Consider the following 17291-nt stretch of genomic DNA (forward strand, 5'->3'; position numbering starts at 1 on the left):
TTTTAATTAATATTTTCTAGTCTTTTAATCATCATTACTGTTTACTAATCAGAAAACAATGCATGATTAGATACATGTTACAGAGGGTCTGAATCACTCGTTTGATTAGCATGGTAATAAAACAAGAATAGTGACAATTTATATATGCTGAAACAAAGAAGCACCAAAATAAATTAATGAACAGCAATTCACGCGAGTAAATAGTAACTTGCTACAAGTTCACAATGGCTTTTTAACCCTCCTATGATAACAGTTTCAGATAGCAACAAATGTTCTTGAGAAACCAAACTGGTACAGTGAGACTTGTGCAATCTAGATATGGTACCAGCGAAAACTTTTCGTATTACAAATATCCAGAATATATCAGATTCAAAGTCTGGTCGCAAAATATGTGCAAGTTTACACATCATTTTGGATTGTACAACATCCAGATCACACAAGTTTCCTTGCATTTGAAACAGCATAAATTTGACCGGTATCATACGAGATTGTTAGTCCACTTGATCGATATTATGAGGCAGATCTTACATGAGAAAAAATGATATGATTATTTATACAGGGCTCATTATACTTGTTCAAGATGAAAAATGAAAAAAAAGAAGAGAAACTCTGGGAAAGATATGTTTGAAATGAAAACATGTAAAATATAAACATTCAACACTTGGAATGCAAAAATGACATTCTTAGGAAATCTCACAATACACAATATTACAATCACAACTGTGACAATGAACTACAATTCTTCAATGTGTATATGTTATCGTTTCTTAACATGGACTGAACAATTTTACTTCATGACAAAATTGCTTTTGGAAAAATGTAGCATCAGCTGTACCAGAAGTAAAACCTTCTATGTACTAAGTATTACAAAACTGTTAAGCCATTTTCAAACATTATACACCTTTATTATATACCCATCAATGTTTCGTTTTTTTATACTGTTGATTTCATGGTGTGTGATCCAATTTTCCAGATCACCACACTGTGGTTTTCCGATTCTGTATCAGTATTCTCTGAAACTGATGATGTCATCAACGCAACGTTTTTAGTAGAAAATATCAACCGCGTCACAAACAAAACTGCGAACACAAAATATAATTTCACTGTATGTCTGTGTTTTTGATAATTTGGATTACATTTATTATCTTGTAAATGTGGATTTAAAAATGCATAAGGTGGTATATAATAAATTTATCATTACTACAGTAATTTGATCAGAAGAGTTGGATCACATCTTGTGTCTCGTGTGATCTGATGATCCGCATCTATCAACTCGACGTGATCCGACTATTTCGATCAGGCTACTGTAGAAATAATATGCATTTATTACATGATATTCTTTTTTTTCTTTTCTTTTTCATATATTTTACACAAAGCTTTTCAGAAACAAATACTCTGAAAATGTGATAAAGGCTTCATATCAATGACCTAACAGATTGGTATGAGACAGCTTTCATATCCCGTTCTCCACATGCTATTAGACTGGATTCTTGGGAAATTCTCTTACACCAAGTTCTTGAAACAGAAATTCTCTTACACCAAGTTCTTGGAAAAGCTATCATTTCATGTAATGCTGAACTTGCTTCTAAAGAATACATAATATTTGAATACAATCTTTTTCATAGAAAAAGCATATTCACTATATGAGTCTTTATTGCACCATTAATGCACAATAGTAAACGGTTCCATGAAACAATGTTTGTTGTAGTAACTAATCCCCAGACAAAAAAACCTACTGTACAACCATACTCACTCAGGAAACAATCACAAACATAATAAGACTACTGCCTGTTTTGATAATCTGAAAATACCCAGACCTCTACATACAATTTTCATACAAGTTCAAGAAAACGTATCACAAAACTGAATACAATCAAATTCTCTCAAACAATTTAGAATATGTTGTCATTTTTTTCTCACTAAAATAAAAATTGCAATAATTTCTAGACACAATAGATCATATTTCAACCTCGCAAGAAAAATTTTATTTGACGATGTATAGTAAATTTGTATGCATCTTCTCCCAGCAAGTTGATAAAATCGAGCTCAGAAGAAACCACTTGTAATGCCATACTAGCTATGCTCTGTATTCGACATTCAACTACACAAGGCCAAGCTGAATCCAATATTCAACAAATGAAGGCCAGCTGAATACTGTAATAACCCATCTCTATGGCCTCAGGGGTAAATGTTAGCTTCACATCTTTAAGACGAGAATACTTTTTAAAGTGCAGGTTTAACCTGCACTGCTACATGCAAAACTGGAGGAAGCATATATTGTAAACTAGTCCTGCATGTCTTCTTGAATTTCATGAGGTCCCAAAATTCCTGGCACAGACATCTGGATTTTGCGTTTCTCCTCCTGAGCTTGTTTGATGGCTAATTCTCTCTCTTCCATGAAAAGGTCCTGGTTGTCTTCGCCAGCAAACTCCTGCAAAAGAAATTTACAAACATGAATCCACAATTTTCACAAATTTGTCAATATATATAGTTCAGTTGATATGCAATTTCCTATCTTAAAAAACAGCTATATGCTCTTCCTTTACTAGCAAAGTGTACTTTGATGATTGCTTGATTTCTCATGGCCCATGAAAACAATGAACACTGGCATCTAACTAAAAATCACTCTCCAAACGGCCCATTTTGTACTTTAATGAATTGTGAGTAAAAATCGCATGGAATTCTTACCCTGATCTGTACTAGGAAGTCTCTAAGATGTTCCTTGAAAGCTGCAATATCTTGATCAAAACTGAAGAGACCTTCGATGAATATTTTAATCTGAGGCCTGAAAAAAAAGTACAAAATATTATTATCTTGGAATTTTCTTATTAACCTTTAAATTCCACAGTATTCCACCACAGGAACATTTATTTGTTGACTTTGTTTGAAAACATACTCATTTAAGTGAGGGAATGCTGCTTTGAGGAGATTCATGAGGAACTGCTGGATATAGGGGACATTCTGCATAGTGGGTCCTGAGCTGGGGGCCAGTGTGACAGTGATCTTGCCATTTTCCAGTAAAGAAAACATATAGGCCAAAATGGTAGCCTGTATTGTCAATCCTGCAAAACAAAAAGCGTTCAAATCAAAACGGAGATCAATAACTTGTTACTCTGTACAAAGTACAATATTTCTTAGAAAAGTATTCATTAAATAAGAAACATGTATGTTCACGTGAATGCAGTGGTCACACCAAAAAGAAGATATTCAAATCTTTTATCTCAAAACACAGACAGTTCATGGTTTGAAGGTGAAAATAAAAAACTACAGATTAAATCAGTAAGCATGGTTAGTAACTAAAACTGGGAATATTACTCAGATCTGTGTCTTAAAAACTTCCAATTCTTTTGCATATAATTGTAAATATTTTAATAATCTCCCAACATATCCTCTAACCAGTAGAATGTTTTATCACATCCAATATAGTTTTAAAGACTGTACCTGCAGTATGAGAACTATCTGTCACAACTGAAAACACATGTTGCAGTATGTCTGTGAAATAGGTCTGATAAAAACTCTGGGCTGCTTCTTCATGACTGGCAACATTTTGTAATAATGTATATAAAATGTCCAGACCAGTATCTGCTACATTCCTCATTGTATGTTTGAAAGCCCATATCACAGAATCTAACACCAACTTAAACTGTTCTGGTGGGATGTTCAGGAACGCTGTAAAAGACAGGAACAATACACATACATGCAGCACTCCTAGCAGGTTGGACAATTAATAAGTTTACCAGTCCAATTTGTAAAATGTACAAAATACTATCACTTTCTGCGATTCATAAGAAACTTTTAACAGACAAATCATTCAAATCCTGCATTATGTATTCTTTAGTCAGCTAGAAGTATTCAAAATGCTCAGACTTGTATGATCAATATTCAGGTCAATTTCCAAACAAGCACTAACAAAGCAAACCAAAATCTATGCAGAAAAATGTTGTACCTTGAAAGCAATGTGCTGTAACACTTTGTAACAGCAAAAAGAAATTTGTTCGGTGTTCTGGGAAGTCTTCAAAATCTTTATTGATCATTTCCAGTGTGCACTCAAACACAGCATCAAATATCTGTGGGATATCCTTTGTGATATGGCCCTGTTTGGAACAGCAGAAATATATGTGTATCAGAACACTACCAAAATCTGTCACTGTCAGTTCAAATTTAGTACGGTATTTTCAAAAACTGCCCCCCCCCCTCCCCTCAAAGTTTCCACTTAATCTCCAATACATTTATGTAACTGGCTCAACAGTAAATGTATGTTTAATTTTTCATGTATCTTGTCAAGTTACCAGTATTTCAAAAGCATACAAATAAGTTCTACCTCTAATCTGTTGACAATGGTGGCCATGGTACTGAGAACCTCAGGTTCCCTAGCTGCTGAGACATTTCTCTGATAGTCCAGCAGTACTGCATCCAGAAGTGGTGGGATGAAATTCTCTGCCACCTAAACAGAGCATTAGTCATCCATTAAAACCATCAGCATTAATCCAAATCCAAGTGTTGAAGTCAAATTTTATTTTTAAAAAAATAATAATTCTTCCATTTATAATAAAGCTAAACTCCATGAAAATATTTAGATTTTTTATGCAAAAAAGTGAAATGCGTATCTAACAAAATGTAAATCACGCAAATAAATAAAAACATACCGGTACATTTGTTTCAGAACCTAGATACATTCCCAATTTACATGCATCATGTAACTTTCTTGTACTCACCATTTGAGGATCTGTTGACCGACTGACCCAGCCTGAAATCAGTTTCAGAGTCTCCTTCTTTACTGTCCTCATGCTGCGTATGAGTGGCTGCTTAGTCACAGTCTCTCCATTTGTTGCTATTGCACTACTGATGTTCTCACTCATCACTTTGTATACATTCAGCATGTCCAAATAAATTCTTCCCAACTATAAGGCAGAGAGTACAGAAATTGTTCACTATATCAGTCAGACTTTGGTAAAATTCCCAAAGCTTTTGATTTATTTTCAACTATTAAATGAACAAGTTATCAAAATTGATTAAAGACATGTAGAAAACTAACCTGCACTACATAAGGATGACCCAGTGCTTTGCAAGCTCTAACATTTGTCTTGAGAATGTTTCCTAATTGTTTAACAGCATCAGGGTCCTTCAGCACTTCCACATTCTGTGTGGCCTGGTTAATTATTCCATCCCAGACTTGGTTTGGTAGCAAGAGATATCGTTCTATCAAATGCTCCTGGGCTACCTGGTCATTCTGGGCACTGATCATCATCCCAACTGCCTCATAGAATGTGTGCACCTGTGGGAGAGTACCATGTACTTGTAGGATCTCAAGGTTTTGCAAATTGTTTCCATTCAAAATTAAATTTTCATATTCCCATGAAATTACAGTACATGGAACATTTTTATCATGAAAGTTGATTCCACTGCAGACAGTTTTTGAGGGTGGGGTGGGGGTGGAGGGAGAGAGAGAGAGAGAGAGAGAGAGAGAGAGAGAGAGAGAGAAGAATCAATTAACTAAAGTAATAAATGTTATTTATGGTGTGCATGTGCATCAACAGTCATCAATCACACGATGGAAAGTACATATGGGGAATCATATCAAAGGTTCATAATCCGTCAAACAAATGGTTTTTCAAAACATCAATCCATTTCCAGATCATTCAAAACTGTCCCCATGTTAGCTGAGAAATGCCTTACCTGTTGTGGCTGTAGATCACAGATGATCGTGTTTATTCCATTTAAAATTTCCTCTATGAATGGCATTACTTCTCCCACTTGAACCTGTACAAAATGTCGCCTGCACTTCTGGGCAATCTTGATGAAAGTATCACATGCCATGTCTTGTACACCATCATGTGTCTCTGTAAAAAAACAAAAAGTAAAATTTACACCTAATCCCGAATGATTATCAAATTACCACAGAAGGTACCAGTAAATTCTTCTATGAATATCACAATGTAATGAGTTTACATTTTTTTCAAAGCTGCAAAAGGAAACTCACCATGCATGAACTCGAAGAGTTTGTTGACAACTGTCTTTAGGAACCTCCAGTGGGCCCGCAGAAATCTAGGATATTGTCCTACTACATACATGATGTTAGAGGCCACAATGGCCTTGTTGTCTTTTCCTCTCTTCTGTTCACACAAACCCAACAAATCCTGTTCAATGACACATTCACATTCTTATACATAATATGAAACATAACATCCATGCATTAGGCAATAAATTTGTGATAAATTGCAATTTCAATGAACTTCAGTGAGATGGCAAGTGACCCATTATCTTACCTTGATAACAGTGACAAGAAACCTTTTTTCATCATCCTCATGCATGGCTCCACTAATGGATCCAATTGCCCAGCACAACTGATAAAAGGAAATTCACATTCAACATCAATAATAATTCTTTTTTTTTTTTACAAGCACCAAGTACCTGTAAATTTCCACTTATATACTTCAAATCCTTGCAAGCTTTCAAACAGATTTGAAAAATATATGCACCCAGGGGTGCATGAGCTGAGTTACATGGGATACATTGTAAAGTCAGGAATGATGTGGCATATTTATAATTGTGAAGAACTAATTTCAGTTTTAAACTTTTCGAGTTACTGTCCAGAAACCATATTTGTCTGAAGTTTTCAATCTATTTTCGGTCACTGTGACCTTGACCTTTGACCTCCAAAACCAATAGGGGCCTTGCTTTGCTGGTATCCAACAATATATCTTAGTTTCATTTGATTCAAATTAAAAAATTTCGAGTTATCCTCCGGAAACCAATTTTTTTTTGGAATTTTAAATTCTATTTTTGGTCACTGTGACCTTGATCTTTGACCTTTTTTCTCCAAAATCAATAGTGGTCTTCCTTACCTGGTACATAACAATATCTTTAAGTATCATTTGATTCAAATTTAAACTTTCTGAGTTATCATCCGGAAACCAAATATTTCTGAAATTTTCATTCTATATTCGGTCACTGTGACCTTGACCTTTTCCCTCCAAAATCAATAGAGGTCTTCCTTACCTGGTACCCAACAATATATAAACAGTTTCATTTGATTCGGATTTAAACTTTTCGAGTTATCATCCGGAAACCAAATTTTTCTGAAATTTTCATTCTATTTTAGGTCACTGTGACCTTGACCTTTGACCATTTTCCTCCAAAATCGATAGGGGTCTTCCTAACCTGGTACCCAACAATATATCAAAGTTTCATTTGATTAGATTGTAACCTTTTCGAGTTATCATCCGGAAACCAATTGTTGATGCCCAACTGCCCGACCGCCAACCTGCATCACCAAACCAATAGCCGAGTTCAACTTCGTTGCAACTCGGCTAAAAATATCAATGACTCACTGTGTTTAGGTTTTTCCATGACCATTCTGTACCATCCACCTGATGATGAAGTTTTTCTGTCATGATTGATTCTGTATCATTATAATCCAAGTGAGTCAGATAAACTGCAAAAAATAAATAAAGCAAATAAACAAGCATTATATAAGTGAACTCGATATACATCGACAGTATCCCCAATGAAGATGATAATTTTCTAGCATTCCTACCAAGTGTTTCCCTCATGTTTTTGTACAGATTAATGGAGTCTGTGTCTTTAAGAAATTCCCTGACCACCTCTCCCTGTTCGTTCTCTACAATCAGGACTTCCTCTGGCTTGGCCATTCTTGATATCATAACTCGCCGCACCTGTTCAATTAGATCTTAATTAAAGTAATTCCTAAAAGACCAATTTCAAAATCTGTTTACAAAACAATGAAACAATATAAGAATAATAGACACTGGACTAGTGTTTACCCTTGATAAGACTTGTGTATAGAGCTGTCTCCTGGCAGGCACGTCATTGTGGTGGGGTTTCCCTATGAGTAGGGGGGATGTGTTGGAAGAAAACGGACTCTCTCTGTAGAGATCAGCAGCCAGAGTGTTCCAGTACTCCAGAGCAATCTTAAAGATTTCCACCTCCTCCACTTCTGATATCAAGATAAGGTAGTGAAGGGCCTAGGAATTACGAGAGTACATCATTCAAAACATGTAGAAGAATTTATAAAGAAAGATATTCGGAGAGTCAAAACATGCAGTTACAATGAGAAATTCTACATTTGTACTTCATACTAATGTACATGTATATCTGTACATCATAATAATGATGAACACATTTCCTACATGTATTCGTGTACCATCCCTTCCCATTTTACTTTTACATACTTACCTCTAATAGGACACTGTGCATATCTTGTTTTCTCTCAATCAACTGACCATGTTCCTTGAGAAATGTACACAGGAACAGGCTGAGGTTCTGTATAAACTTCTGTTCATCATCTGTCCCTTTCTGATAGGCTTCTTTTAAATTTGTTTCCAATGGCAACATCTACATTAACGGAAATTTATATATATAAAAAGTGTTATGGCAAAGACTCTAAACAAAAATGTCTCTATGATAAAGTATGATAATCCTAAAGAATTTCAAGAACAAATGTTACAATACTACAGCGAATTTTAGTATTCAAAGTACAGACTATTTTCTTACCTGTTTAAGTTGAGTCATAGTAAGATTGAACAAGTGAACAAATTGTTCATCATACTGTTGGACACAGACAGCAGCTAAAAGATGTACAAAGGAAATTAACTGATGAAATAAATCTTATCATACATGTATGTTACATTGATTATCTTTTCCAAATATTCAAAGAAATTGATCTACATGTAATGTGAAAATTAAAAGACCATCTGACAAGAATTATTACAAGGGATATGTCAATCATACTGTGAATGTGTAGAGAGGACAATGACTCACTCTGTCCCAAAAATTGGGCTGGTCTGGAATTAAAAACACCATAAGACAATCTCTCAATGGTGATCTAAGAGATGGTGTCAGCATAAAAGCCACACTTTCACATGGTAACTTACCTATTTCCGTTAAGCACTTGAGAGTGATATTCCTGAAGAGTGGAACATTCAAAAACTGAAGAAAAAAAACAATTAATCCTATATTTCATAGTTAGTAGAAAGGGCTTTCTGAATTTGCTTCCTTATCAATGCACACATTTCAAATCCTTAATGTTTAGCTGCAGAACTCTAGCTCTATGGAAACAATTGGAATATGCCAGGGAGCTGCAGATTCATTTTTTATACACGTGAAAGCCTTCTATTAATGATGCAACTTTTTGTGCACACAATGAAATTTCTGTGTTATATCTCCAGATATATATATTTTTTTTACATCACCACCTCCAGAATTTAATATTAAAAAATTCTAACTAACTTTACCACTACTTCTGTGGTAAGACACACATTTCACTTTTAAAAAAAATTCAAAAACTGAAGAACCCTCATTGAATTTCCACATTGACAAAAAGACAACATAAATAACACAAATACAGCAATTAACTTACAAAGTGCGTGCTAAACTGATAGTAACATCAACACCCTTTCTTCTTTTTTTAAAAGTCCTCATACAGGTTTAAGTTTGAATGAGGTTCTGTTACCTTGTATACAGGTTTAAGTTTGAATGAGGTTCTGTTACCTTGTATACAAGTGTGGTGATCAATTTCGTTTCAAAAATGTAACCCAATGGAATCCAGTTCAGGAAACGCAGGAGAGTTTCCAACGTAGATCCAACCAAGGGGGCGTTCTGTGAGTTATCCTACAAAATCAACATATATCTAAACATCCACAGTATGAAATGTTAGGGCCATTTCTTTATATTATTTGTTTTACTGATCCGCCGACCACACTGTTCGCAGTTTGGAAAGAAGAAAAAAATTTTATTTCAATTTACATCATTTATAATATCATCGTTACCACTGATCAAATGTTTAGTAACATTCTGTTTTTAAAAAATCTTGAAATATTCATTTCTTGTTCAAATTTTTCTACATTTATAATTGTAATCAATTAAACACTTTAATATGATCCACTATAATCTGAGTGAAAGGCATGATGATGACATTTTACTTCTAGATAAGTTTTAATATTGCCCAATATAATATTAAGCTGACTTCTCTGCATCGTTCAATTTGTTGTGACAATCATGTTACATGTACCTTTATGTGTCTTAGTTTAAGAGCAAATTAAAAGTTCTTTTCACCTATTTGTCAGTATTAAATCATCATAATATTTAAATAATCCTATATCAAAATAATACATGTGCTTTTTCATAAATAAGTTGTTATTTATAAGTTGAGATATGGACCATCAAAGTGAAGGTTTGCCAAATTTTTCTTCATTCAATTTGGGTGCGCTATCCCACAACCTTATTGTATACACGTAAATCATGTGATTTTAATTCTAGGAATTCCCCCTCATAACCTGCTCTATATTGTTGGTATAAAACGTGGTAATTTGGACCCGTGATGCAGTATAAACATCATTGATTAGGATTTGGGAACAATCGGATTGAATTCAGGTCCTTTAATTGCTCTGACATATAGAAAATGATTGAAAAGTCCCAGGGTTTACAAATGGTCAGTATCAAAAGTGAAAGTAGAATCTTAAAACTACGTTTTACTTTTTTTTTGGAGCTGCCAATGGACATTTTGCATTTAAAAAAATCTGTATAACAACTAATATAAAACAAATGGCCCTGAGAACACATATACATTGATTTTCTGGATGTTGGTACACACAACTAACAGTTTCTTCCCAATGTTTGTTTACTTGAAAATACTGCTCTAAATTGAGAGTTTTGATTGTCCTTATAGTGTTCTATCAATGCCCTTACCATGACAAATTGGCACAGCTGGAAGATGGAGGAAAATTCACTACACATACTGTCCTTTAAATGCTTGGCTTTTGCCTGTGTCATTTGACCACTGCTAAAGTCAAAGACCTCTTCACTAAAAGAAGATATGCATAAATGCTTCAGAACCTACACACAACACGCTACATAATGGAAAAACAAAATTTGAACATTTCTTCTTGTTACCTTACCTAAGTAATTTGAGAATAGTCAAATTATTCTGACACAATGATTCATTTGTTTTACTCGCTCCCACGATGTCACTGATGAATGACGGCCAATTTCTGGGCCATTCATATTTCAAAATCTGAAAAAGAGAAAAATCATTTACTAGAACATTTCACTATAAAAGTACTTAAAAGGAAAAAGAACTCTTAACTTTACAGTAATAGTATCTGCCAAATTCATAATTTTAAATACGTCTAAAAACCTTCCTATTTCAAATTAGAAAAGAGCAAAACCATTTTTTTTAAAAAATCATTTAAACTGATACAAATGATTAATGTAATATAATATAAATGTGCATGAAACAAACAATTCATATATATATACATGTATATATATATATATATATGCTATATATATATTTTTGAGGTAGATTGACAGCTATACTATCCTTTTAAATTAGTGATCCTTATTAAACACCTGTCTTCACAAAATAAGTGACATAGAATCTCTGAAAATTATGCCAAGTTTGACCACCATCAACAATTGATGCGTTGTTTATTTCAATGTAAATTATTTTTATAGTTCTGCAGAATAAAACTGCCAAGTTAAATTTGACCTACTGACAAGATAACAATTGGTTAAACCAAATCAATCCTTAATACTGTTGAAGCTTGAAAGACTGACAGGTCTAAATTTGTTACATACCTGGACTAAAATCATGTTGAGTTTTCCAACATAAACTTTCTCTTTCTCTAGTAGGGTAGCATCTGATGATGTTTTGATGATTAAACCCACAATATATTTCTTTATACCTGAATACACAGAACAAACTCAGTGTCAAAAATAGTGCACATACACACAGCCTTTGTCAATTGCATCATACATGCAAGTCTCTACAAAAGACTATAAGAACATTACTTAGCAAAATGAGGGCAATGAACAAAAACTTGCCTTCACACTGTGCTCGTGGCAACACTTTCCATCGTGTTTTAATAACATTTTCTAGAATTTGGAGAGCATAATACTTGGTCTGCTGATTAACAGAATATTCTAAAATTGTGTCGACTCGTGTCCAGGAATCAGGGTGTTCCTTCAGGGTTGTCAATACTTCCTGTGCCATTCTTTGCTGAAATATAAATAAATCTGACTGCTAAGTAATTGCACTTTTAATATAACAAAACAAATGCAAATATGATATGGACTTTGATCTCAATCCTTAAAACAGCAACATCAACTTTATGAGAAGTGTTGGCGTATCACAATTACTGTTAATAAACATGTCGTCCTATGCCCATAGTAATAATGATAAGGGGTAATTTCATCACAAATTGGTATAATTCTAAACATTTTGGTGTAATACAGTATTTCCCTCACCAGTTTGCCAATGTGACGGGTTGAAATTTTTTTTCCACATGCTCAAGTCCGGGACTTGAGGGGCCAATTTTTGCAAAGTTCTACTGGGAAATATCTAAGTCCAGCTTGAATTTATAAATTTGTTATTGTTTTTATGGCGATCTATCTCGACAGGTCGCATGCAAGAGTTAAAAAAATATAGTTATGAACTTTAACTTGATGAGGTAATTAATTCTGAAATGCAGTCATTTCTCTTTTTGTTCATCATATTATTTATACAATAGGCAAGTCCTTCGGACTGACGGCATTTCTAATTGCCAAGCCTGACTACGGAATTTGCTAGTCCCGAACATCAGGCTTGAAGAATTTTCAACTACCCAACATCATACAATAGTCCATCTTAAAGTCGAATCGTGAAAAACTAAACATGTTACATTTACTTATCATCAACATTATCACATATTGTCAGTGACTTCAACTAACTGGAATTTACAATCAAGTGATTGTGAATTAGGGTAGATAAGAGCTAAGTTGAATTTACAACAAATTAACTTTATTTACTGCCAACTGCCTTTTAACATATATATGTAAAACAGACTCATACAATCCAAGAAAAAAGTTTGCCTACCAAAGGCATGACAATTGAAATACCAAACATATACTGTCTAATTCCTTATTCTGCCTTTCCATAGACTGTGATAATATCCTTTTTTCTGGTAACTTTAAAAATATATTATAGGATGACAAAATAACCTTGGGATCAAGGAACTTATAACAATTATTTTAATCCTTCCAACATGTGTATACCTGTGGTCCATTTCCAGTGTACATCATTGTGACAATATTATCCAGCAGGTTGATATCCAGCTTCTGACTGAAGTCCAGAAGCTTGGCTGCTTCCTCAGAGAGGTTAACCGAATTCATTGTTATGGGTGGCATGAAAATCTTTTAGGAGGAAATCACCTGCAAAACACAACACAATTTTATCATTCTAATATTCACCCATTAGACCATTACCAATTACAAACTAATCAATTCACTATAGTTTTACATGTAAAAGGAGCTATATAGCATGACAAAAAATACATGCATAAAGACAATAGAAAATGCATTTCAAATGTGTCAGAACAGTATGGTGCATTTGTACAGTCGTTTACCTAGTTCTGCTCAGTTCCCTAGTTTTGAATAATTTCAAGATTCAACAGACAAAAATATTTCAAATTTTTGGAAAATAAAAATTCAAAAATCAACTTCCATTATTGAGACCCTTAATTATCTCGTTTATGTGAAAGTTACTGGACCATTGCTTTAAAGCCTTATCATTTTTGTCAGTTTGATATCTTTAAAAGGATTTCAGAATAGCCTTCTGATATTAAAACTAGAACTGTCCTTTTGAGACTAACACCCCCCCCCCCCTATTGAATCAAATGGTTATCTAGTTTTATATTTTTTTTATCATTGAAAATGATGCTTTAAAAAAATTAATGAATCAATCAAATATCAAAATATTTCCGGTGATACTGAATATAAACACTAATATTTATAAATAGGATTTCCAGAGAATTTAATTGTTTATCATCATTTCCCTATAAAGGCCTTAATTTGGTACATGGTTTAAAAATTGTTAGAGTATCACACACACCCCAGGGATCGACATTAACGGTTGTCCGATTGCCCGAGGCAAGTGAAAACCCAGTTTGGACAAGTGAAACTCAATACACACTTGCCCGATGGGGCAAGTGATATTTTTAGTAGAAAATGTGATTATTATAATAATTGTGTTAAGCTTGATGAACATGAAATATTAGAAAGTAAAACCCAACTTCATATAGTGTTGTTTTCTTTACCGAATCGTCAGATTATAGCAAAGGCCCATTCTAGTAGATCATACTGTATTACCAATTGACAGAGAAAGATAATTATAGAATTACTGGTTGACAGGCTTTTTAGAGTCTAAAATTTTTCGGACAAGTAATAAGTAAAACTTTGAGTTTACTTGCCCAAAGGGCAAGTGAGATGAAAAGTTAATGTCTATCCCTGCCCCCCCCCCCCCCCCCCCCCCCCCCCCCCCGAACAGAAAATGGATATATAGAAAATGGAAATATTCATACATTCAATATGTAATACATTAATGTTATTTTATTTTAATAAAAAATTGTATATAAAAAGTTTGATTCAAACCTTTCAATGTATGTTTCTGAAATATTCTCAAACAATATTCTTAATCAAAATAGAAATTTATAGCATAACTTTTTAATACTTTAAATATTCTAATCTAAAATAAGAAATGCATAACTTCAGTCTAATAACAATGCATTTACAATGTTTAAATCAAATCCCTTCAAGAATTTTTTAAGATATACTCATTATAGTTTAAAGAATGACCATAAGTAGGAAAAAGCCTGTAACTTGAAGAAAAATTGTCCAATCAATATGAAAATACCAGGTGTACATGCATCTTCATACGGTGAGTAAATGAGTACAAATTTTCAGAAAAAAACCCAGGGTGATTCCAATATACCCCCTCCCAAACTTTGTTTGCGGGGGGTATAACAATATCTTAATTTTTATCTTTATGAGACTTTCTTGTACTTTAAAAATCATTATTTTCAACATTTTAAAGCAATCTTACAAAAGCATACTTGTTAGGACACCTACTGCATTACCGTTGGGTCCCAGGTTTGATATCAAATGGTCATTTGAAAGGGGTAAAATGTCCTGAATGAAAGGCCCATGGGCTACTACATTGTTCACATATTGACCCTGCTACCCTTTTTAAAAGATCGTATTCTGAATGCTAGAGGTGTTATGAATGTTAATAAACAAAGTTTAACATGTTGATTTGAACGTATTTTATTGTATATAATCTATTTTTACAAAAGGATCAGAAGCAAGTTCGTACAACTTACGAGTTCTCTCCTTGTTCAATGACCCCAAGCATGAACATTTTTTGTAAGTGACAAGTTGTCACTTTCTACACAAGAACTTAAATTATGAAGTGATCTTGTGTGAAATTGCAGTTTAATAAATTTTACCATGTCTTATGAGACAGATTATTGATGCAAGTGTGGAATTGTCCAAAATCTTTGAATTAGATATAATCAGGCCTAATATATATGGCTTTCAAAACAATCTATATCATAATTTCTTAAGTTAACTTCAACTAAATCACTATGTAACCAAAATACAAGTAACTTTTTCAAAAATAAAACCCATTTTAAGCACTGGTCATTCAGGCCCAAATATAAAGTAAACAGTTTAAAATACTAAAAGTAAATTAACTGGTCCAAATCATACACAAAATATTACTTTTTTCAGTTTTGAAAATAACTTTTGGGGAGAGTGTTCAAGAGAACTAAAGGTTTATTCAAAACTAGTTCAAGTGTGATAGAAACCCTATATTTACTATCAATCATCTCAAACTCCCTTTAAATACATGGTTATGTAATTTTAAAAGAAAGTAATATTGATGAAAATCACAGGCCTGATGACTGTGTATATGTAATATTTTTACAAATCTTAAACTGAAAATTTTGATCAGGTGAGCTAAAACTTAAGGTCCCCTTTCATGGTAAATTTTATATACAAATCTATCATTGCTACAATCCTGATTGACATGCATATTGCAAAGGTCAAAACTGAAGGCACTACTTGTGCAGCTGATCTTTGTGATGTGTACACTATATACATGTATATACAAGCAATGTGACATGCCCCTTTGTTCGCTGATGCGCAAATCTGTTTATTCTTCTTCCAATTTTATTCTTCTCCTTACCTTCATACCTCTTTATGTCAGAACATAAACATGTTTTGGAACAATTACACTATTACAGAGAGAGAAGTCTGCAAACTTTTTTTTTTATTAAAATGACTTACTGGTCAGAGACTTGAGCAAGTCTACGAATCGTTTAATATAAAACTTTTATTTGGTTGTATAGCGCACCCAAGACCCCGATATCGAGAAGACAATCACACGACTCTTGCGTAAACAATTTTACCAAAATAATATTATCAGATCACTGTTCAAGAATGACCTAATATTATAGTTTTAAATGACTATAGTAATAGTAAGGCCCTGCGAGTTTACCCAACACATGCTATTTCAATTTAGTATTTTATTTGAATCTAAAATGCGATCAAGATTTACAAGAGGCTTTTTTTTTTTAAATTAATGTCATTATCACATTATACAAGTAGATCTAAATTTATTCATACATGAATATTATATACACTGCCGATCAGTGAATGAGTTCAATGATTGACCGTATGTCACCAGTAATTTTCCTTTCTTATAGACCGCGCAAATTCGGTCAGTCACGTGATAAACATGAAATATGCTTCCGTAGCTTCAAATATGGCGGCCTCCATAAAACTGAAAATCTATAATGAATTGTGTATCTCAGACACATTTTTGGGTGTCATTTCAGCTTCTAACGATTAAAATATTCCACATAAACGTACACTCACCTCGAAGAACTTTTCCACTGACATACACCCAACTTTTTAAGAAATGCATCGAAATTTTCTCAACCGGTTGAAACTGGAACACAACCGCCATATTCGTTGAACTTCGGAAATATCCGTAAATTAACGGCATTTCTAATATCATGATTTTGGGGTTTATTTTATGAATTCGAAACTCCAAACTATATTATTCCTTTAAATTTGAATATTTCAACTATTCTAATAAATATGCGATGATATAATTGGGTTAAATACTTAACTAATTAATTTCCGTATCTTCACTCACATTGTTCGCGTTATTTGATTGGTCATTAGATACTTGGAATTCAAAATCATGTTTCGTGAAATTAAACTTTATGATAACTATTATTCACCTGAGTTCATTTTTTTCTCATTGAAACGAGTATGAATATTTATAATAAATATGTCTTGTTGTTCTAGAAATTAATGACTTCATCGAAATTGATTTTAAGAACGTGGAAAATTTTTCTCACATCATCCAATCAAAGTATTTGTTACAAAAACTACATAAATTAATTCATTGGCGGATCTTAAGGCGTAATTCTTAATAATAGATTTTC

General features: G+C 33.4%; 1 protein-coding gene across 2 annotated transcripts; it reads right to left on the reverse strand.

The window, feature by feature from the left end:
- LOC125652405 (exportin-1-like) lies at positions 1-16824 on the reverse strand. 2 transcript variants are annotated; one of them, XM_048881593.2, is made up of 24 exons: positions 16714-16824; positions 13054-13209; positions 11845-12019; positions 11599-11705; positions 10917-11032; positions 10708-10822; positions 9511-9630; positions 8895-8949; positions 8515-8588; positions 8197-8355; positions 7785-7985; positions 7538-7676; positions 7332-7435; positions 6267-6344; positions 5981-6137; positions 5677-5840; positions 5036-5275; positions 4716-4901; positions 4322-4444; positions 3947-4094; positions 3442-3669; positions 2897-3062; positions 2689-2785; positions 1-2431 (listed from the first exon to the last, which is right to left on the reverse strand). In XM_048881593.2, exons 2-24 carry the CDS (start codon positions 13183-13185, stop codon positions 2285-2287), a joined length of 3231 nt encoding a protein of 1076 aa, XP_048737550.2. In that variant the 5' UTR covers positions 13186-13209; positions 16714-16824; the 3' UTR covers positions 1-2284. The 2 variants fall into 2 exon arrangements, with proteins under 2 accessions (XP_048737550.2, XP_048737551.2); XM_048881594.2 differs by having other exon boundaries at positions 16708-16769.
- Positions 16825-17291: the final 467 nt, after the last annotated feature.

This window comes from Ostrea edulis, chromosome 5 (genome assembly GCF_947568905.1).
Source record: "Ostrea edulis chromosome 5, xbOstEdul1.1, whole genome shotgun sequence".
NCBI classification, from domain to species: Eukaryota; Metazoa; Mollusca; class Bivalvia; order Ostreida; family Ostreidae; genus Ostrea; species Ostrea edulis.

Coding starts and splice junctions, on each gene's coding strand:
- LOC125652405 (XM_048881593.2), bottom strand. CDS start 13,185: ATGCCACCCATAACAATGAATTCGGTTAACCTCTCTGAGGAAGCAGCC. Junction 5,841..5,980: donor ACTCTTCGAGTTCATGCATG/GTGAGTTTCCTT, acceptor GTTTTTTTACAG/AGACACATGATGGTGTACAA. Junction 4,445..4,715: donor GGTCAACAGATCCTCAAATG/GTGAGTACAAGA, acceptor TGCTCTGTTTAG/GTGGCAGAGAATTTCATCCC.